The 26,382-nt window shown below is 41.1% G+C and overlaps 1 protein-coding gene across 1 annotated transcript in view; it reads left to right on the forward strand.

The window, feature by feature from the left end:
* Positions 1-26,090, forward strand: part of LOC140690632 (uncharacterized) — a 168,037-nt gene extending 141,947 nt beyond the window's left edge. The window contains exons 1-4 of the mRNA XM_072952519.1: positions 20,718-21,019; positions 22,023-22,180; positions 22,981-23,224; positions 25,834-26,090. Of these exons, the coding sequence (XP_072808620.1) occupies positions 20,968-21,019; positions 22,023-22,180; positions 22,981-23,224; positions 25,834-25,868 (489 nt within the window). The 5' untranslated portion in view covers positions 20,718-20,967 and the 3' untranslated portion in view covers positions 25,869-26,090. Of the gene's footprint in view, positions 21,020-22,022; positions 22,181-22,980; positions 23,225-25,833 lie in introns of the transcript that reaches the window.
* Positions 26,091-26,382: the final 292 nt, after the last annotated feature.

Consider the following 26,382-nt stretch of genomic DNA (forward strand, 5'->3'; position numbering starts at 1 on the left):
TGACCTGTTGCTATATGCCTCTCATCTGTCTTCTGTCACTTGTGAGGCAGTTCCATTTGTGACCCTGTGCGGGTTGTTCATGATATAAATCAGAAAGTCTGTAAAAGTACAGTCCCTTTTACTCCGAAGACATTCCACAAGTACTACTTAAATCTGGGTGTGGTTTTTAGAAGACAGTAAGATTAGAACATGTAATTGCAGGTTGCTAGTGCAAAATCCCCAAATCAATAGTCTAGCTCAACATCTAAAATCTTTCTAATCTTCCTTGGATTTGTATAGATAAGTGAAGCAGTTTGCTAAGAACTCAAGACCAGGTTTAGAATACAGGCAGGTGTAGCTCAGCAGGACTTCCGAAGCTGATGCTCTGCCAGAGGGCAGGTCCTAGGGGAGAGGGCGTGTCCTGCCCTCCCTAAGCTGACACTTTCATGGCAAAGACCTTCACCAGGTGAAGAACTTGGAGTTTCTTCTAAGAAAAGTGGGTTTGAAAAGAGTCCTAAAAGTGCGGGAGTGACACAATCCCATTTGTCTCAACTAGGGGACAGCGGCTGTGGGGCCACTTGGGAGACTCGTGAGTCCAGATGGGCAGTGTTGGTGGCTTCCTCTTGAGCGGTGGGATGGTCAGTGGGTAAAAGCGAACAGATTGAAGGCATGTTTAGATGGTTAAAAGGAAAGGATGAATGTTGTCTGTGAAGGTAGGATGCAGTAAGGCCCAGGTTTCTGTGTGGATTAATCTGGTAAATGATGGTCCTGCTGTGCTCTGAGGAGAGAAAGTTGCAGAGGGAGCTCTGGGGGAAAACTGAGTTCAGCTCTGGGTAAAGTGAAAGGCTGTTGGATGTGTGGTCTGGGAGCTCAGGTGAGAGCCAGTAGTGAGTAGGGGGAGGGGACAGAGACCTTCAAATTATTTTGTCTCGTGAACATACAAATAACTATGAGTAATGACACACTTAACACCTCTATATTCTGGATTAAAACCCAGTAACATTTTGCTATATTGACTGCAGGGGTTCTTAAATATTTTTTAATAGAAATAAAATAAATAGAAACAAAATAGTCGAGTTAATGAACATCTTAGAGTTGATGTGTGTCCTTGTATGTATTTTGATATCTCATCTGTTTATAACCATAATATACAAAAAGTTTGCTTGCTTAGCATAAGAGTTAAATAGAGGGACGTGACACACACTGTTGGGGTTTGAAGCTGATCTCCTTGGGCAAATTATATAGCCTCTCTGTGCCTTAGTTGCATCTTCTGTGACTGACCCCGGGCCCCTCATCACAGCTGATTTCCTAGACTAGATGTTGGGGGGGAGGCTGCTGAAGGGAGTAAGAAGTGGCAAATGCTAGGGACACTGAAGAGAGAGACAAAAACAGATTAAAGCCGAGAAACTGAGTACAAATACCCTCAAAAAAGAAAAAAATCCCGCAGTGTTTTGAGCCGCTAAGCATAAGGGAAACAAAATCACGTGGACCCAAAACTCTTGAGCATGTGAGTATTGTGGGTGGGAGGGTGTCATCAGAAAACGGTTGAGAAAAGACCTTTTGGTTTCCCTTGACGTTTCCAGTAAGGATGGGAGCAGAAGCGAAACCCCCCCCCCCCCGGTTCACACTGGAAGCTGCTCTTTTATGCAAAACTGACCAAAGTTTGGAGACCAGTCATCAGCGGTGCTGGCAAATGAAGAGGCTTCTGGATTGGGTGGGGCACTTGCTGTGACTTCCAGGTGAGCTGCTGGCTGGGGGCTGTGAGGCGGGCAGTAGTTTTGCAGGGTGACCCGGGCATAATCCCTGGGTCTGAGGCTGCTGGTCTGACTAGCAGACCTGGGCACCCGCAGTCCTAATGGGGCAGCTCGGGATGTGGCCTCGGACACCTGCCATGCTGAGGGCGAGAAGAGGGCTCCCCTGAGGGGGTGTTCCTGCTTAGAGTGGAAACATCTTCCTGCAGGGGATGAAGAGACTCTGAGCAAGTGGCCGGATGCACAGGCAAGTCCAGCCTGAGCACGGAGTGTTTGGGAAGCCAGAAGTCATACAGTGGCCCGAGCAGGCTTTTTCCTGAGGAACAAGAGGGAGAAGAGGCTGAAAAGGCAGACTAGGGTCAGACACTGTGGTGGGTTATGAGTGACAGGAAAGGACTGATCAGGAAGGCACGAGAGAACCCTGAGGGAGTCCCAGCTGGGGCGTCATGCCGGAGGGAGGAGCAGAGTTACAGACTATGCCACTTATTAGCTGTGTGACTTTGAGCAATATCACCCCACCTCTCTCTATATATATCTTCATCTGTGAAGTGACACAGTGACAAGCTCGTGTCATCAGAAGGCTTAGTTTAGCTCTGATCCTCTGTGTCCAGTCCTGTCAGTGCTGCCCTGCAAGGTTCTGCAGCGGCTGCTGTTACCCTGAAAAGGGAGGGCGTAGAGGGACATTGCAGCCCCCGAGGATAGGAAGCGGTTGCTTTAAAATCAGACATGTAACCGCCTGCAGCTGCAGACCTGCAGGCAGTTTGGTTGACGGTCCTGGAGAGGTCTTTGGAGGCCTTAGCATCGTCTTAAAACTTTCTTTCCCTTGGGGACCAGAATTGCCTTTGCAGATTAATGTTGAAGATTTGGGCTTCTGGCAAAGCTGTTTTCAGAGATGGGTATATACGTAACATATAGTATAAAATAAAATGCTTTTATTTAATGTGTGGGAGTTTGCAGCTGTTGGAGCAGTTCTGTTGGCCTGGTCTCCGCGGAGGACACTAGGGGTCAGCAGAGCGTGCGGGAGGGCAGGCAGCCAGCCCTGCTTCTGCGGGGGCTTCTCCCGAGCAGGGCGCTCTTCTGAAGTGACTCTTCTCTGAGTTTGGTTGCCAGACGAGCAGACAGCAAATAAATGAGTTCTGGTGGGATTGTATAATGACAGGAAGAAAGAGGGAGCCGTAGTTTTTGTGGACTAGAACACGATTTTGGTTCCTGATCCAGTGTGTTCCATTACAGAATTCATGAGCTGTGTCTATTCTGGAATTTGTCGATGTAAAGAAATGTGTAGCCTGAAAGTTTAGAGTTATGCTTTTTTTGGCGGGAGGACTCGAGGCGGGATGACAGCCTTCAAATCTGTCTGAGGGACTGCTCAGAAGAAGTAAGGGAGGAGCTAGGATTATATAGGAACTTTACAACAAAGACCAGGGAGTTGGAACAATAAAAGATTGTTTGTTATCTAAAGAAAACCAGACATCTCAATTTCAAGAATTAAGTGCTTTTCTATGTATGGGAGGAAGCAAACATTTTGGCTCATTGAATTCATTCCTTTTACAAGTACCTAACTATCTAGGGCCAGTATTCTGTCCTTTCTTATTCTGAGTCCTCTCAGAGGGCACCATTCTGAGTGGCTGCCTAGGGTGAGCTGCAGGCCTGTCCTTGCTGGGGGGTGGCAGCAGCTGCTGATGACTTGGTTTCAGCATTCTTTGTTTACTGACATGGTTGCAGTATTTTCATTCACATTGTAGCATTTTCATTCACAGTGCTCCCCCTTGGTCCTAAAATCGACCAATATACTGAGAGACATTTCATGACTAATTTTGTCCCAGGGTGTTATGAAGGCTCATTCCTACTTCAGGTTGAAGAATCTTCTGACCTGCCATTCAAGGTGTTAGGTTTTTTATCAGGCCCGGTTGATACTAAAAGTTCTCTGGAGAGCCTATCTTAGTAGTCTATTATGATCCAGGAAATGTTTACCTTTTGTTGCTCATTCCCATAAATAGAATCACACTGTTATAATTATTTAATGCAGGGTTATAAATTTTATGTATTTCTTCAATGTGTTTTGCCATCATCAATCTTGTTGTAGGCCTAGTTACACATTAGGAAATGTAAGAGAAAACAATCTTACAAAATAGACAGGATATAAATAATAGAGCTAGTAACGTTAATAAAGTCACGATTAAGAATTTAATAGTCAAGAAATTATATTTTTGGGTTAAAATTTTGCTTCTGTTTGTGATTGAGTTTGAGTTATCTTATGAGAAATTTCATATTTATGGTCAGGCTCCGAGCAGGTATCAATTGGCCAGGTGAGGTCACACATCTTGTAATATCAACTGTGGCCTAAACAGAACTATAATTTCTTTTTAAAGTAAAGTTTCTGAGGGCTATCTAGTTAGAGCCTTGGAGTAGGGAAACCCACCAAGGTAACACAGAAGTACTAGACATAGGTAAATTACCATAAACTTAACAATTGGAGAAGTTCATAATCAAAGGTAGGAGAAATTGTAAAAGTAATTGGTATACAGGCCTGGTCCGGTGTCTCGGGACAGCTGTCTACCTCTGATCTCGTCTCCTTCTCATCCTGGCCTGGTAGTTTTTTCTCCATTTGGGCATTGTTTTAAGGTGAGCAGTGCTCTATAGGCCAGTGCACTGCAGGGGCTTTTTCTGATAGGAAATGAATCTGAAAGTCCGTTTCCTTCAGCTTTGGTGTGTATGGTCTAGTTAATAGTACCTGATAAAGAGTCCTTCCATTCAGGTTGGAAACAGTTCTTTTAGTCATGCCTGTTCCAGTAGGTATAATCCCCTGGCTGCAGGTCATGCGGCATTGAAACTTTACCCAAGGATAGATTACTCAGCTTCAGAAACAAAGCTAGTGTATCCTTTTCATAATTCAGTTAAACTGTACAGCAATGTGACATAACAGCAAGGAATGATCTGGAAAGTAAATATAGACATCAATTAACAGAACTAGAATTAAATATCCACTAAAATATAACCTTTTTCTCTCTAAAGTTCCCTCAATTTTATCAAATATAGTCAAATCAAGGTGAATTTTTTTACAAGTTATGTCTAATTATTTGATCATATAGGCTCTTTTAAATTGGCTATGTTGGAACTTTTAATAAGGACTTTTAAGCTAGAATGTTAATAAGGTTTTCTATGGCCAGGAAATCCCCGTCAAGGGCTTGTCATAGATTTCTGCCTAACAGATTTAGGTAAATTCTTTTCTTTTCGAAGTCCTTAAAATACCTTGAGATTCCTATACCTGCTAAGAGACGGTCTTCTTAATTTATCTGATAGAGCCACTGGGGACCTAAAAGTTTTTAGTCTCTTGAGGGATCAGATAGAGAGAAAAGATAACACTTCTAAGTCTGCTTACATAGGTATATTTTATCAAATTGCTGTGAATCATAACTAGTTTAAGGAGAATAGTTTCTTTATTTCTGGGAAACAGGTTAAAAGCCAGTAGTATTTCAGACAAAATAAAAAATTATAACCATATTCATCACTTTACTCAGTCCCACGTAACTAATTCTTTTAATTAGAGTTTTCACTAGACCTTTAAAATTTCTTACCCAGTTTATTTCAGTGCTATACTTTGAAATTTATTAGAAATCAGCAAATCTCCTTGAAGAGAGTGTATTTTGCAAAATCATCAGAAGAAAAAGATTACCTGCCTATAAATGACAACAGATTTAACAGCATGGTTAAACAACGTTACACTGTAACCTATAAAGAAACCTGGTCACAATAACCAGAATTGTGACAGGTAACATTTCAGATATACCAGAATTTTAGGGAGTCCATATAATTTCTAGAACACCTAAATTAATAATATTTTCTCATACAATGTAACCTGGGAAGATATATTATTCATTTGACAATACTTCCCATGTTATTTAACATGCCAAATGAAACTTACTACTTTAAAATCTCTCTTTGAGATGTTTCAGGGACCCTTTGTAGCATCCCAAATTTAACTGGAGATTAAAGAATTTTAATGAGAAATTGATATTTGGGGATCTTGTTAAAAGTTTTCAAAACACTTGGTCAGATAAACGTATAGATCACTGTAAAGTAGTACTTACTCATTAACAAGAAAACATTTCAAAGGTAAAGGCACAACAGATCACTTAAGTCACATAAGAAGCTTTACAATTTGTTACTGAAGGCTGATTAATATTTTAAGAAAATTTTGTCCCCTTAACAGAGAGAAAACCAAATCTAGTCTTGTACCAGCTTACTACTAAGATTCATTTACTTAGCCCAAATTGATTCTAAACTTAGCCAATTCCAACCATGTACAAAACTCTTTCCTCAGGGTTCCTCTTCCACAAGCCTTCCTCAGCTTTCTATATGCGTATTAGTGTATCCCTTATTTTTTCTTCCATTCAGAAGTAACCAGCTTCAGGACAAAGTCACTATTTTTCATTAACAAAATATAATTCCTTATATCTCCCTTTACACATTTATCTTACCTTCCTAGCTTAGTGAGATCTTTCCCTTAATAAGACAGACTATTTCAGAGTGGCACCAAGCATTTATTAATATTTCTAAACACCTTTACTTTCTCTCTAAGAGGAAGTCATATGTTAAGTAATTCATATTTCAATCTTATTTTATCTCAAAATGGCATATCTATTAAATAAAATCCTATCATTTAACTTAATTTAGCACAACTCTAGAATTTAGATACCAAACAGTTAGAGATTATCTTAAGCATACATTTTAAATATATATTTTAAAAAATTTACCCAAAACTCTCATCTCATTTGCATTTAATTTACTTAAAATTTTATCACATCGCATTACTATTATTTTTTTGACAAACCTGCAACAGATATAACAGGATCTTATTTGACTTTCATTAAACCTAGGTACAGTAAAGGTATTATACTTAATATTGATGACTTTAAATATGTCTATATGAATTAGAACATACTTAAACTAAACAATACCAAGTATTATCTTAATATTGAATATTTTCCAGTTCACGTGAACCTGAAGGTCAAAATAGTCAGTTTTTATTTAAAAAATACTTAATTTGTAAGCTCTTATTTTTACATCAATTAAGCAGAGCTCTTTGACTTTGATATTTTTTTATTTTTAGCAGTAGAAATATCTCATATCTATAATGTGTATGTAGGCTTATAAACAGACACAAGGTAGAGATGTCATTTCTTCACTTTAAAATTTACTAATGAGATAGGTATAATAATAGTTGGAGTAAGCTGAATTTGCTTGCTCAAATCACTAAGGCTTACTATTTATGAAAAAGACATTAAAAATTTCTTGACAAATTCTGAAGGACCCGTCAGGGTTCTGAGTTCTAAAATGCCAAAAATTTCTTTGGCCTTAAGTTTTATCTCATTGAGTTAATTAGGCTCAGTCCTAGGTCACTGTTTGCTGAATTTACATTTATGAACTGCAAGACAATGACAGACACTTCCAGTTCCCCAGAGAACTTCTTTGTCACCTCAGCCCAATTGTATCTCCTTATGTGGCTTTTTTTAATCAATGAGAAGAGCTGTAAACAAAGAATTCCATGTTTTAAAACTTTAAGGTTTACTTTATCATGTCTTCCAAAGCTTGCATAAGGCATTTAGTAAGGTCTCTTTTCCTTGGGTTATAAGTTAAACCCAGGGTAAACCTCTTATTATATTTTTTTATTAGCCACTGATTATCAGTTTTTAGTTTTATGTTATATAGAACGGCTCATGTAACACTATTGGTTTCCTTTAGTTTGTTCAATTAATATTTTCTGAGGGACAGAAATGTGCCCAGCCTTATAACAGCAAGAAGGGAAGCTTTTTTCCATTGAAACATATCTATCCCACAACATAATTAAGCAAAAAGTTTATATAAAGCCAATTTAAACATACCAATTTTACAAATTTTATCTCAAGTTTATTAACTCTTATACATTTAATTTTAATATTTATAAAGTTTAATCAATAATTTTTATTTCTAGAAGGAGTGCCGCAAGACTTTTTCTTCTTTTCTTTTCTTTTTTTTTTTTTTTCACTGCATCTAATTTTATAGAAAAGTCTCTGGGATCCCCAAGTTTGAGCCAAAGGACGTAGGCCCTTCTCAACTTTTAATTTGATTAATTGGCCTGTTGCCCCAATCATTGATCAAATATCTCAGTCTATATATATATATATATATATATATATATATACACACAAAATTATATTTCTAGTCCTATAAATACATACATTTTAAACTGGGGTAAATAAAATGGACTTTTTTAAACTTTAAAGTTGGGGGGCTGTAGGTGATCTCTTTGGACATTTTTTTTTTAACTTTACATAGTGTAGTATCAAAACCTTGTATCTAAATCCAAAAATGTCCATTTTATTCATCTCATTCAAAATAACCATCTAAAAATATATACCCATTTGGGATAAGCTCCTTATCTTTTTATTTTTTCCGTTAAGAAAAAAATCAACATTTTTACATTCCTTTTTCCAATTACTCAACCTAATTAACATTAATTATTCTAAGATTTTATTAGCAACTCTAGAACCATTGATGGGAAAGGAAAAACACAAATGTAGCTTTTTAAACCAGTTTTTTTAACTAAGTTCTTAAATGAACCATTAGATATATTGTCTACGTATAAACTTGATTTTATTAGGTACCAATAAAACGGCTGTTTATAATGAGAGCTCTTGCAACTTTCATCAATTTAAAAGTTTTTCCAAATAAGGGATCCATTATATGGCTCTCATTTATTTATTTATTTATTTATACACACACATACTGATTTTAAAGCAATAAAATGAAGAGGTTTTTCCACATGAGAGTGGGGGTGTTGCCTAAATAAAGTACAAAATTTACTCTCCAAAAGGTAAAGGCATTTGTGGTTCAGGCTGATGCAGCAAAGTTTAAGATGGCAAAATGCCTGAAAATTGGTACAAAGGATAGTTGAGAATCCCAGTTTATTTGCGTGGCCACCATATGTATACAATACTTGTACCTTTTGCATGGCAGAGTCCAAGTTTTCCTTTAAAAAAAAAAAGGAAACACATATATACATACATACACACACATAAAACAACCAGAGAAAGATAAAACGTTTTCATTTCAAGGACACAGGAAGAGAAATCCAAGTTCCCCCTAAAGGGGTTTTGGCTTTTATAAGTTCAGAATTCCAAAAAATGTTTTTATGAGGCCTGGTTAGATACTTTAAGAGTGAGTATTTTTTTAATTCCTAATTAAAGTTGTAAGTTTTGTATGTATATAAACCTGGCTGGGGTAGCAGTTGGAGGCTGGCATTCTGTAATTTCTTTTTCTTTTTTGCCTTTCCTTTTTTGGAAGTTCTACTCCCCATTCTAAGGAAGAGTTGTCAGAATAAAATTGTTAGTAGGTTTTCCCGCAGGGACAACTCTATGGCATGAAGTCTTTGACTCTACCACTCCTGCAAGTTTCTCAGTCATCCGAGAAAGCTGTTACCAGCCAGGAGGAGGGTCCCATTTTTGGAGTTGAAATGTTCCTCATAAAAATTTTACTTTTATCCTGAAAAATTCAATGGAGTTAACCAAATTGATGAAAGCATTAGACCAGCCTCTTAACTAAACACTCAGTCCTGACCCCAGTGTCTTTCAACATGGACCTACTCGGGACGTCTCCATTGGGTATTTTCTAGGTGTCTTACAACCAGCCACACCTCGGACGTCTCCTCAAGGTGGGTATTTCCCGTTATCTTTCAACCAGGCCCCACCCAGTATGTCTCCACTGGGTGGGTAATTCTCCCCAGTATCTTTCAACTGGAGGGCCAGGTACCTGGATACACCACCTAATAAAACTCAGGATTATCAACGAATATGGGAGATCCGAGAACCAGGAGAGACTCATCCAAATTCATCTGGACTCCCCGAGGAGGGTATGGGCACAAAGGGCCACTGCTGGTACCAAGGCTCCGGTTACTCGGAGAGTTGAGGTGGAGAGAAGTCTGCTCTAGGTCCCTTCATGGTGTCCTAAACTGTTGACTGAAATATATGTGCAGTCTAACAGATAAGAGTTATGTTTTATTTGGCGGGAGGACTCGAGCCGGGATGACAGCCTCTCAGATAGCTCTGAGGGACTGCTATGAAGAGGTTGGGGTGGATCTAGTATATATAGGAGCTTTATAACAAAGACCAGGTAGTTGGAACAATAAAAAATTGCTTGTTATCTAAAGAAAGCCAGGTATCTCAAGTTAAAGTATTTAGTGCTTTTCTATGTACCATTTGGGCTGACTAGATTCATTCTTTAGACAAGCACCTATCTATCTAGGGCAATTATCCTGTCTTCTTATTCTCAGTCTGTTCAGAGGGCACCATTATGAGTGGCTGTAAAGGCTGGGCTTCAGGCCTGTCCTCGCTGTGGGGTGGCGGCAGCCTCTGATGACTTGGTTTCAGCATTCTTTGTTTACCGACATGGTTGTAGTATTTTCATTCACAGACTGATTGTGGATAATCTGGAACCTTGGAAAGGAACCGAGATGGAATTACTGCAGGTACCTTCTACTTTAATATTCCGTGTGCAAACATAAACACGGATGAAGCAAACATTTGAATTTGGTGGTGTAGGGAAGGGTTTCTGCACATTACAGGAGAATGCAAGGCAGAATTCCACTTCTTTGTTATCAGGGATGTGGGTTCACCTGTCTTTTCTGTAGCGCTTTCTGAGAACAGTTTATGGTAATTAACCAACATTGACAAACGGTGGCACACATTGCATTTTAAGAGCTGGCCTGTTCAAACTTGTGTATTGGAGAGGTGGATTTCATAGGCAAGTGGTCAGGTGGATTGGAGAGAGGTGTAGCCCAGGCCTGGGCTCAGATTCAGGGTTAAATCACCATGTCCTCACCTTTGGGCCTTGGACAAGAGTGTAACCTCCCTTAAACTGTTGGTGAATCTGTGAAATGTGCATTATAATATTCGTTTCTTCCTGGGATTGTTGTAAGTTGTAAACAATATTATAACACACATGAAACACTTAACAAACAGGCAATTAGCAGTGTTCACTGTGTCCGCCCACCCCGCTTAGCGTGTGTCACAGCCATAAAGGTAGCATGTGCCTGTTGAGGACACACTGGTAGTCCCTTGAATAGGTTGTGAATTGGGTGATTTCCTTTAATCCTTGAAACTCTACGTGCCGTGGGCAGTTATTTTCATGGACAGATGAGGAATCTCAGGGTAAAGAAGACTGTGTAATTTTCCCAAAGTCAGACCACAATTTTGGGTGCAGGGGCCTCGGTTCAGCATGGGCCCCTGGGCCTTCTGCCCTCTCCGTTCAGCCTCAGAGCCAGACGTGTGGTCGCCTTTCTCCCAGTCCAGAATATCCAGCAGGGAGCAACACAAACCTGGACCTGTGCTGCTTAAGCAAAAACTCTGGAGGAGAAGCAGGTACTAAAGGGATAAATGTAAAAACAAACGACTGCAAACTGCGATCAGCTCTGAGAAGGAAAGAATCACGTCTCGTCGTGCAGAGCTGGAAGCTTTCCCGTCGGGGCTGCTCTGGGGGCGTTCATCTCAGCTATACAAGCTCTGCTGCTGCACCAAGGCAGGAAGGCAGGGCGCGTGTGGCCAGGTAGACAGGGCCTTGTTAATCTTACTCACTCCCCATTCAGCTGCAGCTGTCACGGGCACTTACCTAGTAAACAGATGTCGCCCATAATCATCATGCACTTTGCTTGATAGTTTTATTGGCCTCACATTTGAGATGAGGTCATTGAAGCTGGGGATTTTGCTGCATGCCCGTGATTACCTTGGAAATACCCCCACTGGTCTTTCAACCTAGACTGGTGTGGCTGTTATATCCCAGCCTTGTGAATGGCATCGTGTAGCTTCTCCCAAGTGGCCCAAATGACTGACATTGATTTTCTTAATCCGTAGGAAATGGTATGTGACAATAAGGGAAAAAGGTAGTAAGAAATTGTTTGGAAAACTAGAACAAAATCCAATACTTCCCCAGCTAGGGTAGCGTACCCAGTGTCACTCATAGCACTCACAGCCTGACACCTCCTCCCTGCAGACCCTGTGTTCAGAAGCCACTCTGATCATATGAAGAACATTTTGCCTCGTGTCACTATTGACCAAGACCTGTGAACTCTCTGTACCTGGTTAACTCTCTCTTCAAAGCCATTTAAGTTTTATGCAGGCTCCTCCGCTCAGATGTAAGAAAAGCCTCTTTAAACTTCTTGATGCAGCTCTTTAATGAAGATCTTGCGAAGGAAACCTAGTCAAAACCTGGGATGTATGAACATAGTGACTGTAATCTCAGCATTTTGTGAAGTTCAGAATCAGAGGGGTGGGAGACTCAGGAAAGGCTTTTTAACGTAGAAAGAGGAAAGTGAAATGACTCAGGCTGTGTGAGACTGAAACATCTCGGTCCCAGCCAGCATGGCACCTGCCTTCAGGATGGTGTGTGGGGAGTACAGAGTTCTCACAAAGAAAGAAGTGGTGGGTTGGGAGGGAGGACAGATAGATTCTTTACTAGGGAAGGAAAAAGTGGGCTGAAAACTTCCTGGTTGAATAAGAGGACTGTGACATGATGTGCTTGTATTTTGGAGAGAAGGGTTTTGTGGGGAAAGGCCTAGGAGAACCGCTCTCTGGCTGGGGAGTCAGCACAACAGGGAAACACAGAGAATGGGGCCGAACCCAGGGCCCCTGCTGGGGGAAAGGCTGCCCGCCAATTCGAGCCCTGGGGGCTGCTTCTGTCCCTTAGCTGGGGCCTCAGACCTCCCTTCACATCCCAGTCCTGTTGATACAAGAAAACAGATGTGGGGCATGAGAAGGGCTGTGTGCCAGGCTTTGGTTGAGCCCCTGGAATGTGCCCCACCAGACGTGGGTCCTTGGCTTCATGCAGGAAAGAATTCAAGAGCAAGCCACTGTTGAGTAAAGGTAGATTTATTCACAGAGACACATTGAAAGGCAAGAGACAGGCCACGAGGTGTGGGGGTTGGGTGCTAAAATTAAAAGTAGGTACACACTCCACAGACAAGAGTGTGGGTCTTCTCCGAAGAGGGTGAGAGTGTTGACCGCGAGGTGGAGCTGTGTTGCTGCGTTTCTTGGGTTTGGTTGTTTCATATGCTAATAAGTAGAATGAGCAGCCTAAGGGCAAAGGGCTGGGATTCCCTGGGAGTTGGCCATTTCCCACCTTTTGACCTTTTGTGGCAAGCTTTGTGATAGCTATGGTGCCTTGGGGCGTGTTATTAACCATGTTACTATTACAATGGATGTATAATGAAGCTCAAGCTCTGCTAGAATTTACATCTCTTCATCCTGAGCCTCAAGGCCTATTGGGTGTTGAAACCTTCACCATTTTGATGTTAATTGCTGTGGCCTTCCTAGAATGGCTGTGCTCTGCCCCCTTCCATCCTGTCTCACTGTGATGACACAGAGAGAGCAAAGGCCCGGCCCTGCCTGTGCTCCTGCATTTAACAGGGTGAGGGCTGGGGTGGTCTGAGGATGGCTCTGAGTAGTGAGAAAGATGTTTCAAATTTTCCCACGTGGGTCATGGGGCGTGCCAGCAGCCACCGCAGATTTATCTCATGGGCATTATTGTTTGTGTCACTCATCTTTTTCTATTTTTCTTTTTTTTTTTCAAGTATTTAATCTAAATTTAATATCAGGTTTTCTTAGGAAAGAAATTTCTCTTTTTCTTTTCTTTGAGGCTCTTTTGGGGGGTAGGAAATTAGATGTATTTATCTGTTAGTGGAGGTCCTGGCGCTTGAACCCAGGACCCCGTGCACGCTAAGCACACGCTCTACCACCCGTCCCATCATCTTTTTCTTTTTGCTTTGGCTGCCAAGAATCTTACAGCTGAATTCCTAGTCGGCCTTTAACACTTGCCCTGAATTCATGGCATTCGTTTTTATGACTTTACCTCCCCCTGGTTTCATTTAAGTATTGAATCTCCTTCACTCTCACTTTTGTATTTTTGTTGTTATGGTTGTTAATCTGTGTTTAAAATATTGTTTAACTTCTCTTTTAGCAGGAGGCTGAAAGAAAATAAATATGTAAACAAACTTATCACACTTTAATGTTTTATACATTCTAAGCTGTTTAGAAGTTAATTAAAAACCAAATTGAATACTAAAGTGATAACATTTTTAAATTATTTTTTTAATTTTTTATAAAGATATAGCTGATTTACAGCTTGATATAAGTTTCAGGTGTACAATAGTTGCACAATTTTTATTCTTATGCTCCATTTATAGTTATTGTAAAACATTGGCTATATTCCCTGTGTTGTAAGATACATCCCTGAAGCGTGTTTATGTTACATGGAGCAGTTTGTGTAAGAAAGTAGGGTAATGCAGAGTCTGGGGCATGGCTCTCTCTAACCCATGTTCATGGTCACCCTTCCTGTCAGAGCCCAGACCCTCACTCCTGTCTGCAGGGGAGCAACGGGAGGCAGCCCTCATCAGCGCTGGCACCACCCTCTGAATGGCAGTGACAGCAGTGACTGTGTGTGGACGTGCAAAGTGTTGTTCCAGGAGCTTTACATGCATTTCTGCATTTAATAATTAAAGCCCTCCTGTGAGGAATCATTTTATGTTTTTAATGAATCATACATTTTATTTTGACTTTGATAGACTTCAAACCTCCGGAAAATTTACTAGAATAGTAAAATAAACGCTAAGATACAGTTCACCTCAAAGGGCACTATTTGCACTTTTGTGTCTGGCTTATTTTAGTATAAACTTTCAAGGTTCATCCATGTTGTAGCCTCAATCAGTACATTATTCCTTTGGTTTGATAATGTCCTTTTTCTTTCTTTTTCCGTTTTTTGTCTATTTAAAAATATTTTCATTGAATTCTAGTCAGTTTATAATGTTGCATCAGTTTCTTGTGTACAGCACAACACTTCATTGATATAGGAACATACCTGTATTCATGTTCGTATTCTTTTTCAACATGTTACTATAAGGTATTATATATATTCTCCTGTGCTATACAGTATAAACTTGCTCTTTATTCTATACATATTCAGTATCTGCAAATCTTGAACTCCCAATTTATTCCTTCCCACACCCTCTCCCCTCTGGTAACCATAGTTTGGTTTCTATGTCTCTGTGTCTGTTTCTGTTCTGTAGATTAGTTTATCTTTTTGTTTTTTTTTTTTTGTTGTTGTTGTTGTTGTTGTTTTTAGATTCCACATATGAGCGATCTCATATGGTATTTTTCTTTCTCTTTGTGGGTTACTTCACTTAGAATGACATTCTCCAGGTCCATTGATGTTGCTAAAATGGGCATTATTTTATTATTTTTTATGGGTGAATAGTAGTCTATTGTACAAATATACTACAACCTGTTTATCCAGTCATCTGTCAGTGGACATTTAGGTTGTTCCCATGTCTTATTAATGTAAATATTGCTGCTGTGAATATTGGGGTGTAGGTGTGTTTTTGAATTACGGTTCCTTCTGGATATATGCCCAGCAGTGGGATTGCTGGGTCATATGGGAGGTCAATTTTTTGTCTTTTGAGGAACCTCTATATTGTTTTCCACAATGGCTCCACCAAACTGCATTCCCACCACAGTGTATGAGGGTTCCCTATTCTCCACAGCCTCTCCAGCATTTATTGTTTGTGAACTTCTGAATGATGGCTATTCTGACTGGTGAGATGTGATATTTGTTTGTTGTTTTGATTTGCATTTCTCTGATAATGATATTGAGCATTTTTTCATGTGCCTATTGGCTATTTGTATGTCTCCATTGGAGAAATTTTTCTTTAGGTCTTCTGCCCATTTTTGGATTGAATTGTTTGTTTTTCTTTCTTATGAAGTGTAAAAGCTCTTTATATATTCTGGGAATTAAGCCCTTGTTAGTCTCATTTATTGCAAATATTTTCTCCCATTCTATAGGCTGTCTTTTTGTTTTGCTTACTGTTTCCTTTGCTGTCCAAAAGCTCGTAAGTTTAATTAGATCCCACTTGTATATTTTTGTTTGTTTTACTATTGCTTGAGTAGACTGCTCTAGGAGAACATTGCTTAGATGTATGTCAGATGTTTTGCCTATGTTTTCTTCTAAGAGGTTTATAGCGTCTTGTCTACATGTTTAAGTCTTAAAGCCATTTTGAATTTATTTTTGTGTATGCAGTGAGGGAGTAGTCTAACTTCATTGATTTACATGCAGCTGTCCAGTTTTCCCTACACCATTTGCTGAAGAGGCTGTCTTTACTCCATTGTGTGTTCTCACCTCCTTTGTCAAAGATTCAATGACCAAAAGTTTGTGGGCCTATTCTTGGTAATTTTGTTTATCCATTCATTGATGGATGGATATTGTTAGTAACTTTTGGCTACTCTGAATGATATTGCTATGAATATTGATGTGCAAGTTTTTGTGAGAATATGTTTTCATTCTGTTGGCTGTACAGTTGGCCTGCCATATCTGTAGTTTCCACTTCATGAATCCAGATGGCTGATTGTAAACTTGAACATCCTTGGATTATGGAATCCATGGTGGGGGGTTCCTGAAACCAACCCCACGAGGATACTGAGGGATAAATCTACATGTAGGAGTGGTATTGCTGAGCCATATAACTCTAAAGTTTTGAGGAAACACCAGACTTCTCCATAGAAGCTGCACCATTGTGCCTTTCCACTGGCCACATATGAGGTATCTCTGCCTCCTGAACGACACTTGTTATTGTCCGTGATTTGATTATAACCGTCCTAGTGAGTGTAAAATGAGATCTCATTTTGATTTTGATTTTGCTAGTAATACTGAGCTTCTTTTCATATGATTATCGGCCATTTGTGTATTTATTTAAATCTTTGGCAACTTTAAAAATTGGGTCAATTGTATTTGTATTATTCAGTTGTAAGCATTTGTTATATATCCTGAATACGAGTCTCTTATTAGATACATGCTTTGCAAAATTTTTCTCCTATTCTGCAGATTGTCCTTTCACTTTAGTTTTTTTTAAACATTAAAACAATTTCTTAACAGGGGAGGTAATTAGATGTATTTATTTATTTTATTTTTCTTGCTAAGCATACACTCTATCAGTTGAGATACCCCCTTCCCCTGTCATTTCACTTTCTTGATGATGTCCTTTGCAACAAAAAGGTTTTAATTTTGATGAAGTCCAGTTTATCTGCTTTTTTCTTCTATTACTTGTGGTCTTCGTATTGTATCTATGAAACCAAAGCATGTCCTAGGACCACAAAGATTTATACTGTGTCTTCTTTTAGAAAGTTTATAGGTTTAGTTTTTAGGTTTCTGTCTGTGATCCATTTTGAATTAATTTTCATTTGTTATATAAAATATGGGGGCCAGTTTCCAGATTCATTCTTTTGCCTGTAGATAGCCAGCTGTCCCTGCACCATTTGTTGAATAGATTGTTCTTTCAATGGAGTGTTGTTGGCACCCTTGTGGAAAACTGTAAATGTAAATTATTTCCCCCTGGGTTTTTATTGTGTCTCATAGATTTATTTATCCAAACTTATGCCAGTACCATACTGACTTATTACTATAGCTTTTTAGTATCGTTTAAAGTGAGTCCTCCAACTTTGCTCTACTTTCTCAAGATTGTTTTGGCTGACCTAGGCTCCTTGCACTTCCATATGAATTTTGGGATAAGTTTTTCAATTTTTGTATAGAAGTCACCTGGAATTTTGATAGGGATTCCACTGAATTTGTAAATCAATTTGGGGAGTCTTAACATTTTTAACAATATTGTCTTCCATTCCATGAACATGGTATGCCTTCCATATATGTAGATCTTTTAAATTTTATTTTGGTGATACTTCTAAATGTTCAATGTACAAATCTTGTAAAATTTTGTTAAATGTATCTCTCATTTTATTTTTAATGCTGTTGTAAATGGAAAGGCTGAGCTTCTTGCAGGTAGGACTATATATCAATTTGAGTATTTCTAGGATTCCTTCACAGCAAATACCCTAAGTTTATATTTGCTACATAAATCTATCCACAACTCTTCCTACCCCCGTGTTATAAGAAACAAAGACCCAGGTTAAGCTACCTGAACACCTATGTGTATGTGAGAAATGAGACTCTTGGGTGGGGCTTTGTGCAGATGATACTGAGAGCTTATTTAGGATGGCTTCATCTTAATTTCTTTTAAACAACACTTTTGGTGTAATCAGATAGATTAAGATCATGCCCTTGTGATGTGCAGAGGAGCTAAGACTATAATTTTAAAATAATTTCTAGTGAGAGTGTTGTACTTGAAATCTAATTTGCATCAATCTTTGAAGATTTATATTTCAGGAGCTTTGACGAAAGAACACCTGTCTTTAATCATTAATGACAACTAAATGCTCAAGAAACATGTAAGAGTTTGTGCAAACTGCCCCCGCCCCATAGTGCTGGGTGGCTGCAGCTGTAACTAGAGTCCGCGCTTACCACTCCCAGTACGCTTGTGCTGATCTGCTCAAAGGGGTTCGTCCAACAGTTTGTCTGTAGTCTGTTGGACAAAGCCATAAAACATTGATTTAAGGTTGCTGGAATGCAACATATTCTTATTAATACTAAGTAAGCACATATTGAGTGCTTACTGTATGTTGAGAATTGTCCCTCAGCCTCACATGAATATTATTTCACTTAAAACCTCACATATTTCCTTATTATTCCCACTTTACAGATAAGGAGACTGAGGATTTAGTCTTCTCTCTTTTGGGGGGAGCTCATTATCAATGACGGGAAGTTGTAAGGAAAAAGATATTGATTCAACCTGAGATAACAGTTTTCTGAGAGTCAGCATTGAAGAGGGTGATCATTGTTCGAGTGAGATGAGCCCTGGGTTGTACGGAGTCAGCATCCCTGTCCGGACACGTCACGTGTAGAGCTACGTGGTGGGTGAGGCGGCGCGGCCGCACAGGGAACGCGGATGCCGGGCCGTTGGGCTGTGCTCAGGCACGGTTGGGCTTTCTCGTAAGGGCAGTGGACCATCAGTGACAGATTTTAAGTAGGGGAGTGGGGTGCTCTCGTAGATCACTTTTGTGTTTGTAGAATGCTTGCAAACATTCAGTAGGCTCGGCAGGAGCTGATGTGATGAGTCAGAGTAGGGTGGCTGCGAGGTGTAGCAGTGTTCAATTTTCAAGTGGTTTTCAGTCCCAGGTATGTGACTCAGTAGCCGTGTCACTTTGGATGATGCAGTCAAGAAAGTGAAACAATTTATCTAATCAATTGAAGCAGTGATGTACCCAATTCCCAGGATGCTGTGGAGATCCAGTGAGATAACGTGTGCACAGTATGCAGCGTGGTCCCCAGCACACAGTCAGTGCTGAGTGAGTGCCAGTGAGTACCCGGTAGGTCAGGTGAGGGTGGTGGGACTCGGTGACTGAGGAAAACTTATCCTGAAGGAGGGGTCCAGTCACATCTGTGAGTGATGGGTCTGAACTGGGAGAGGAAGGGAGACCTTGCAACCCGCCCAGGTGCCCTGGGCAGGACGGCTATGGGAGGAGAACCGTGAAGTCAGTTCTGTGCAGGTAGAGTTGGAGGTGCCCTTGAGACATCTAAGTGCAGTGTCACGAACTCACAGAGGAGGTCTTGGCCCGGGCTGTGCATTTTCCTATAATCTCAATCCCTGAGGATGCCGAGGTATTGATCACTGAACGTGAAGACATACTTTACAGGACAAGTGAATAGTAGTATCATCTCTGTCAGCAAAGCTCACATCTCTTTATTCATCACTCACTTTGCTAATTGAGTACTTACAGAGGTCACTTCACCGTCCTCCAGTGGGCTCAGGCTCCACAGAAAAGAGCTGGTGAGTCTCCCTCTTTTGCAGAAGAAGACACATTTAGCTGGTAGCCTTCTATACCTCGCCAGACTTAGAATTTTAATTTGCTGTTTTAATTCTATTTTCTGTTGGCCATCTCCTGACAGGAGAGACGTTTTACCTCATGGTCATGTATCAATTAGCTGTTACTGAGAATTGCTGATCTGATCCATAGTGTATGTATTCTATTATCTTAGTAGAGTACTTATCATGTTTCTGTCTTTGCCCTTAAATTTTGTTTGCCCCTTCAAGGTTCTATCCTATTTGGGGCCTTATTTTTTTTAATTAAAAAAAGTCTGTTAGTAGTTAAGAAAACAAAAGCAAAGAAAAAATGCACATGATACCTAAATTTAGAAAATATCTATTGTGTTTTCTGTCTTGGCAATGGAGGGTTCTAGAAACTCGTGAAAACCTTCATTACACAAGTTTCTTAAAATGCTGATTAAGAAATAAAACCTTCCTTCCTCATCTTTCAAGCTGCACAGGTAATTGTCAGGAAAGTGAGGGGAAATCTTCAGAAGCCAAATCAAACCAGAAAGCAGGGTTTCTGGGAGATACGCGAGCCTTAGAAGCCCTGGGGTGCCGGTTGGCTCCTGAACTGAGTGTTAGTTGCCCTGGCAGCAGGGCAGGAGGTGAGCCCGAGGCCTCTCACACTGGGAATTGGATGGCTCATCCTATGTAAGGCCAAGCACATCCTGAGAAGCCTGTGTAATAAAGGGTGAATTAGAAAGAAAGAAAAAAAAATCATTCCTCACGGCAAGAAATTAAGGAAAGTCAATTTTTTTGGAAGCGGGGAAAAATAACAAATCCATAGTTAGGATTTGGTTTAAAGCTGTTATGGCATGAGAGTGACCACAAACTCCTGGCAGAAAAATCACAGCTCCTCCCAGAATGAGAAGTTGTGTTTTCAATGAATCAGTGAGCAGTCATTCTGAAAAAGGCCTCCAGAGTCTTCTGGATCAAGATATTGGACCCAAACACGTCCCTTCCATGGTCTCATTTAAATAACCAGAAAGGTTTTAAAGGAAAGAAGCCATAATCATAGTTCTATTTAATTACATTAGTATGTGCTAGGAATTCAGAGGTGACTATGGAGTTGTCTCCTCTTTTATGGACCTTACTTTCTGTTTCACATAGTTGGGGAGCTGGGTGGAGGGTGGTATTAGTCTGTTGCAATTAGCCAGGAAAGGAAATTAAGAAAGCAGTGAAGGGTGGGTGACATTTTTAGCTGAGGACATTCCTGTTCAGTTGGCTTTTAATTGCAGGCTCGATGAGTTTTCATTGGAGGGAATTGATCTTACAGAGGATGGACTTAGACCTCTTCAAAATGGACAAGGGAACCTGGAGAAAGACAGTCAAATCTGTGCAGACTTTAAAGTTCACGTGAACGTGCTGTATCCCTGAGCCAAAGATAGGACAAGTAGGCAGCACTTCTTGAGGACAGAGGAGTGGTTTTTAAGGTTCTTCAAGAATGAATCCCAGGGAACCAAGATGGCCAGTTGTCAAACTGTGGCTTTGCACTTTGGAAGTGTGCCCACCAAAGGTATTGTCCTTTTATAGGTTTTCATTTCTCTTAAATACATGTCAGGTGATGAGCACGTGGGCACAAGCATTTGACACCTTCTTGAGGTGACTTTGGGTACCTGCCTAGAAGCGCGGGCACAGTTACTGCTACGTCATACATCTTGCCGCCCATCCCGCTCCCCAGCTCCGTGATCACGGCAGAGTGGTTCCTTGATGACCTGTCCGTCTCCTTTGTGACATTGTAACCCACCAAAGACCGGAGCGTATTAGCTTGGCTTGTTCTTTTCCATCCTTCTCTTCGAATGGACTGATAGTGGACCCAGTTATGTTAGCAGATGTTTTACAAGTAGTGCTCTCAGTACAAACATTGCAATCCCCACTGTGTGATCTAGAGAAGAAAATTACATTCTTTCCAAATTGTTCTGATGCACTTATGTGGGAAAATGGTGTACGTTTGAATATGTATTTCCTCTCAGGATCATCATGGCTAGAGATGAATATTTGTAGACATGGAATGTGTTTTTTGTATTTGAACTGTATGGTCCCCTAAATTCTCCCCGGCTTTTTAAAGTCATCACTGGAGTGCTACCTCCAGAGTGCCCCAAAGCATCCACCACTGCCTGTTCTTCGGACACTGTGAGTTTCCAAGTTGGAGAAGGCTGCTGGCTGGTGAGGCATTCTCTGGCACATCTCTGGTTGGCTGATGTGAGCTTACAACACAAGAATTGGCAAACAGTAACTAACCACGATCACGTCCATTTCTGGAACACTCATGGAGGATTTTACACCTATGCTAGTGGAATACGTTATTTCAATTAGTTTTCCCAACAATCATAATTAGATTTTATCACCTGTATTAACAAGTAAACTGTCAAAGCGAGTGAAGTGCAGACTTTGGACTGGAACACGGGTCTTTTTGATCCCTGTCTCTGTTCCCTCCCCGACCTATCCTTCCAGATGGTCAGGAGACTCTTCCTCAGTCTTGAGTTTCCGGCTGATGTTACCACTCTCTTTGTTTCTAGGAGAGGAAAACAAGTCTAAACTTACTTTCCGGTTGGAAATGGAATGGAGCGATAACGTTGGAAGCCGGGAGAGTCTGTCCTGCGATGAAGTGGTCTCCGAGCCACTTCCACTGGGACGTCACGTCACTGTCTGGGCCCCTTGCACAGCCTGTGTACAGGTGACAGCGCAGATGTGCCGATCAGTCCTCCCGGACAGTGCAGTGGGTTGGAAATGATTTTGGGGATTTGGTTTCATTTCATAGGTTTCTGAGAGACTTGGCCTGGCACTTCGAGTGGGAGCATTCCCTGTCCCAAAGCCTCGTGCTCTGGGCCCTTGCAGACCTGACGTGGCCTCAGCCTGAGGCTCAGGGCCAGTGGTGAAGCTGAGCATTTTAGTGCAGGGTCTGCCGGAGGCTCTGACACTTCTGGGCTGTGGGACTTTGTCCAAGATGATAATAATTCCTCCCCGAGTTTCAGATTTCCTTGCCTGTGAGCCGGGGTAGTAATAGTTTCTGAGATGATTGTAATGATTCAGTAACGGGCGCAGCGTGTGCTGGCAGGTAGCTGGTGTTTAAGGAGCAGAAGTCGCAGTCACTCTGTCAGCCTCTCACTGTGCGCTCTGTGCTTTGAGAGGTTGTGTGTTTGGTGAAAGTCCCGCCCTGACCCTAGGGTCTAGATGAACTGTTGTTCCTTTACTTTCCCTTCCTTTTCCTCTTTCCCTTCTCTGTGTCCCATGTTTAGGTAGCAGATTCCTCTATTTCAGGGAATACAGGCCTTTCTAGTAAAAGGACAGGCGGATCGCGGAGAGGTGGGACCTGGAGGGGGTCTGGAGCATCTGCACAGCGCTGCTTCCCTGCGTTACTGCATCCGGTCCCGCCAGGGACTAAGTCAGCCTTTCTCTTCCTTCCTGTGTCATTGGGTCTCTGTTTTAAGGGAAAACTTTTTTACGGGTCTTTTTTCACTGCCATGTTTCGTTCAGGTGCTTGTTGCTTTTCTCCCTGTGCTTCAGCGTTCCGAGGAGAGAATTCAGCAGTGCAGCCTCCTCTCCGAGCTCTATGAGTTGATCGGCTTCCACTGCAAGTCTGTCTCCTTCAAGCGGGTGGCCCCCGTGCGGCGCGAGGCCCCTGGCATCCCGGAGCCTGGCGGGAAGGCCTGCTCCCTCCTCCTCCTGCAGACGCTTCCTGGCTACAGTCTGTCGCTGGTCCTGCAGGACTTCAGCAAAGGTGTTAGAACTAAAACATTGCTTCAGTCCCATTAACCATGCCTGGTTTGGGCCCTGCTGTCCTGTCTCATCAGGGTGAATCCTGATTCGTGTAGAACAGGGCTGAGCAGAATTTTTTCTGATAAGGGCTTGGGAGTAAATATTTCAGGGTCTGCAAACCTCCTGATCTCTGGTGCAGCTGCTCAGCTCTGCTGTTCAGACGCCAGAGCAGCCGGACAGTCCACACACCCACAGAGCTTTATTAACAGCGGTGGCTGGGGCTGGATTGGGTGTATGAACTGCAGTTTGTCCCCACAGCCTCCTCACTATTGACACCTGCACCAGAGCGTGCATTTGTGACAATGGTTGAACCTACACTGACACGTCATCATCACCCAGAGCCCATACTTGACACTAGGATTTACACTGGGCGGTGTGCACTCTGTGGGTTTGGTCAGATGTACAGTGACATGTATCCACTGTCACAGCGTCATACAGAGTAGTCTGTCTTAGTGACCCTAAAAATGCTCCGTGCTGCACCTCATTCATTGCTCCTTCCCCTCTAGCCTCTGACAGTCACTGATTTTTAGTCTCTGTGGTTTTGCCTTTCCCAGAACACCATACAGTTGGAATCAGACAGTTGCAGAACCTTCCCAGATTGGCTTCTTTCACTTAGTAATATGCATTTAAGGTTCCTCCGTGTCTTTCCATGCCTTGATATCTCACTCCATTTTAACACAAAATAATAGTCCATTTTCGGCCTGGACCACAGTTTATTTATCCATTCACCTACTGAAGAACAGCTTAGTTGCTTCTGAGTTCTGGTGATTATGAATAAAGCTGCTATTAACATCTGTATGCAGATTTGTGTGTGGACATAAGTTTCCATTTCATCGAGTAAACACCAAGGAGCACAGTTGCCGGATCATATGTTAGGAGTACGTTTAGTTTTGTAAAAAATTGCCAGACAATCTTCCAAAGTATCTGGGCCATTTTACATTCCCACCAACAATGCATGAGAATTCCTGACGCTCCACATCCTCACCAGCATTCGGTGCTGTCAGTGTTCTGCGTTTTGGCAGTTCTTACAGGTGTGAAGTGATACCTCGCTGTTTCAGTCGACATCCCCTTGATGTCAGATGCTGTGGAGCATCTTTCCACAGACTTCTTTGGCATCTAGATTTCTTCTTTGATGAGGTGTGTGTTCAGGCATTTTGCTCAGTTTTTAATCAAGTTATTCATCCTTCTTGTTGAGTTTAAAGAAATTTTGGTATATTCTGGATATCAGCCCTTTATCAGTGTGTCCCTGCCATTCACCTGCAACACCGGAGTTGTCCCTTGGGTCTCAGTGGAGTGTCAGCTCTTCAAAGAGGTTTCCTGTCTTCCCTCAGCCTAAATACAGTCCTTGTATTTTTCTCTTTCATTGACTCATTTTGTTCTTTTTAAATAGCATTTCCCACAATTTGTTAGTACATTAAAAAAAAAGGCAATGATTGAACACTGCCTCCCCCACCAGGCTGTGTGCCCTGTGAGAGCAGAGACCCTGTCCCCACTCACCATGTCCCATGACAGCACATGGCAGATGTCCATGTAAATGTGTGTAACATGGGGCCAAACCTTATGAGCAGCTATGACGACATGTGTTGGCTACCATTTATTGAATAGAGTTTGTTTCTTGAACTTAATTATTAAATCACATGAATGAAACATGTTTCTTTTTAAAAATAAAACAACAAAGCACACCTCCATGTGATTGGTACTTTCTACTTAGAATTCTGACCCAGGAGGGGACGTTCACTGTCATTTTGTGGAGGTGGTTGGGGAGGTAAAGTAGGAGAGTGAGATCAAATAAAGTAAAAATGATAACTATCAGCTGGCCTTATTTTCACTAAGAAATAAAAGTTACTTTAAACCCTATCAGCAGTTGTTCTGTTGTTTTAACATTTCTCATAGAAGTAAATGGAAGCCCACTAAACCCTGAAAGGGAAATTATGTGCTCAGGTCCTGAAAAGTGTTTATGTCTATTTCTTGAGATGCATTTTCCTGCTGGTTACAGAAAGTCGAGGTGGGAACACAGCCATACACTGTGTGTGTCTGCCGGCTTCAGGGGCTGCTCACAGTCATTTTCATTTTCTTGTGTTGCAGTGTATGAAGGTTTTCCATCAGACCATTTGCTCAGCCCTTTCCTGAATGAGGGATTGAATTTTCCACAGGAAATTTTATGAAAGAGAGTGACAAGGCACATGGGTTTCCCAAAAAGCAATAGTTGATGTAATAAACACTTACATTGGTGAACTTTTTGAATACAAGCGGGTTGAACATTTTATCACTAGGTCATATGCCACAAATGTGTCTTAAGTTTAAAAAGATTCAGATTTTAAAGAAGAAGCAGTTTGAATCAAGCAGAAATTATGATTTGTACACTATTTGTTGGTAGAATTTATACTCAGTCTTATTATAATTGCCTGTGGTAGGAACTGGATCATTATTTATTTATTTAAAAAAAAAAATCCACTAGGTGCTATTTGCCCCATTCTTGATGCGGCAGTGCTGAGGTTAGTTAAGTTGGGCCATTTAGGATTCTTAACTAGGTTTTCCGGACATTGATTTCAGCCTCTTTATCTTTTTTAGAATCACTTCTTTTGTGTCGGCCTTTGGTGTTTTGACAACGTGGATATACTGCACGGATCTGCCTTTCCATTTTTTCCTGTCTTTGTGGGAAAAGATTTCTGTAAGACAGACTACTAGAATATTAAGGATTTTGTGTGGGGTAAGTTTGGTCAGTTCTAAGTATTTCAATTTATACGTATCAATACTTGGTATTCCGCTAATGACAGTAAAATTATAAACTAACTTAAGTATACACCAGTAAGTATAGTACAATAAGCCCATCACCCAGATTAAGGAATTCACAAACTTTTCCATATTTCCTTTATTAAGACCTTTGTTCTTTTATTTGTCCTTTGTTGAAATATTTGACAGCAAATCCAAGAAGACATGTCATTTTACCCTTTGTACTCAAGTAGGCATGTCTGAAAAATGAGGGTCTTTTCTTTAATCAGGTTTTACCATTTGACCGATGTGCTCGTTAAGTACCAGCTGTATCAGGCATCTCACTAGGCATTAGGGATCCTTGAGGCAATGAGACAGTCCTGGCTCCCAAGGAAGTTAAGGGCTGAT

This window comes from Vicugna pacos, chromosome 3, assembly GCF_048564905.1.
Source record: "Vicugna pacos chromosome 3, VicPac4, whole genome shotgun sequence".
In the NCBI taxonomy this organism is placed as follows: domain Eukaryota; kingdom Metazoa; phylum Chordata; class Mammalia; order Artiodactyla; family Camelidae; genus Vicugna; species Vicugna pacos.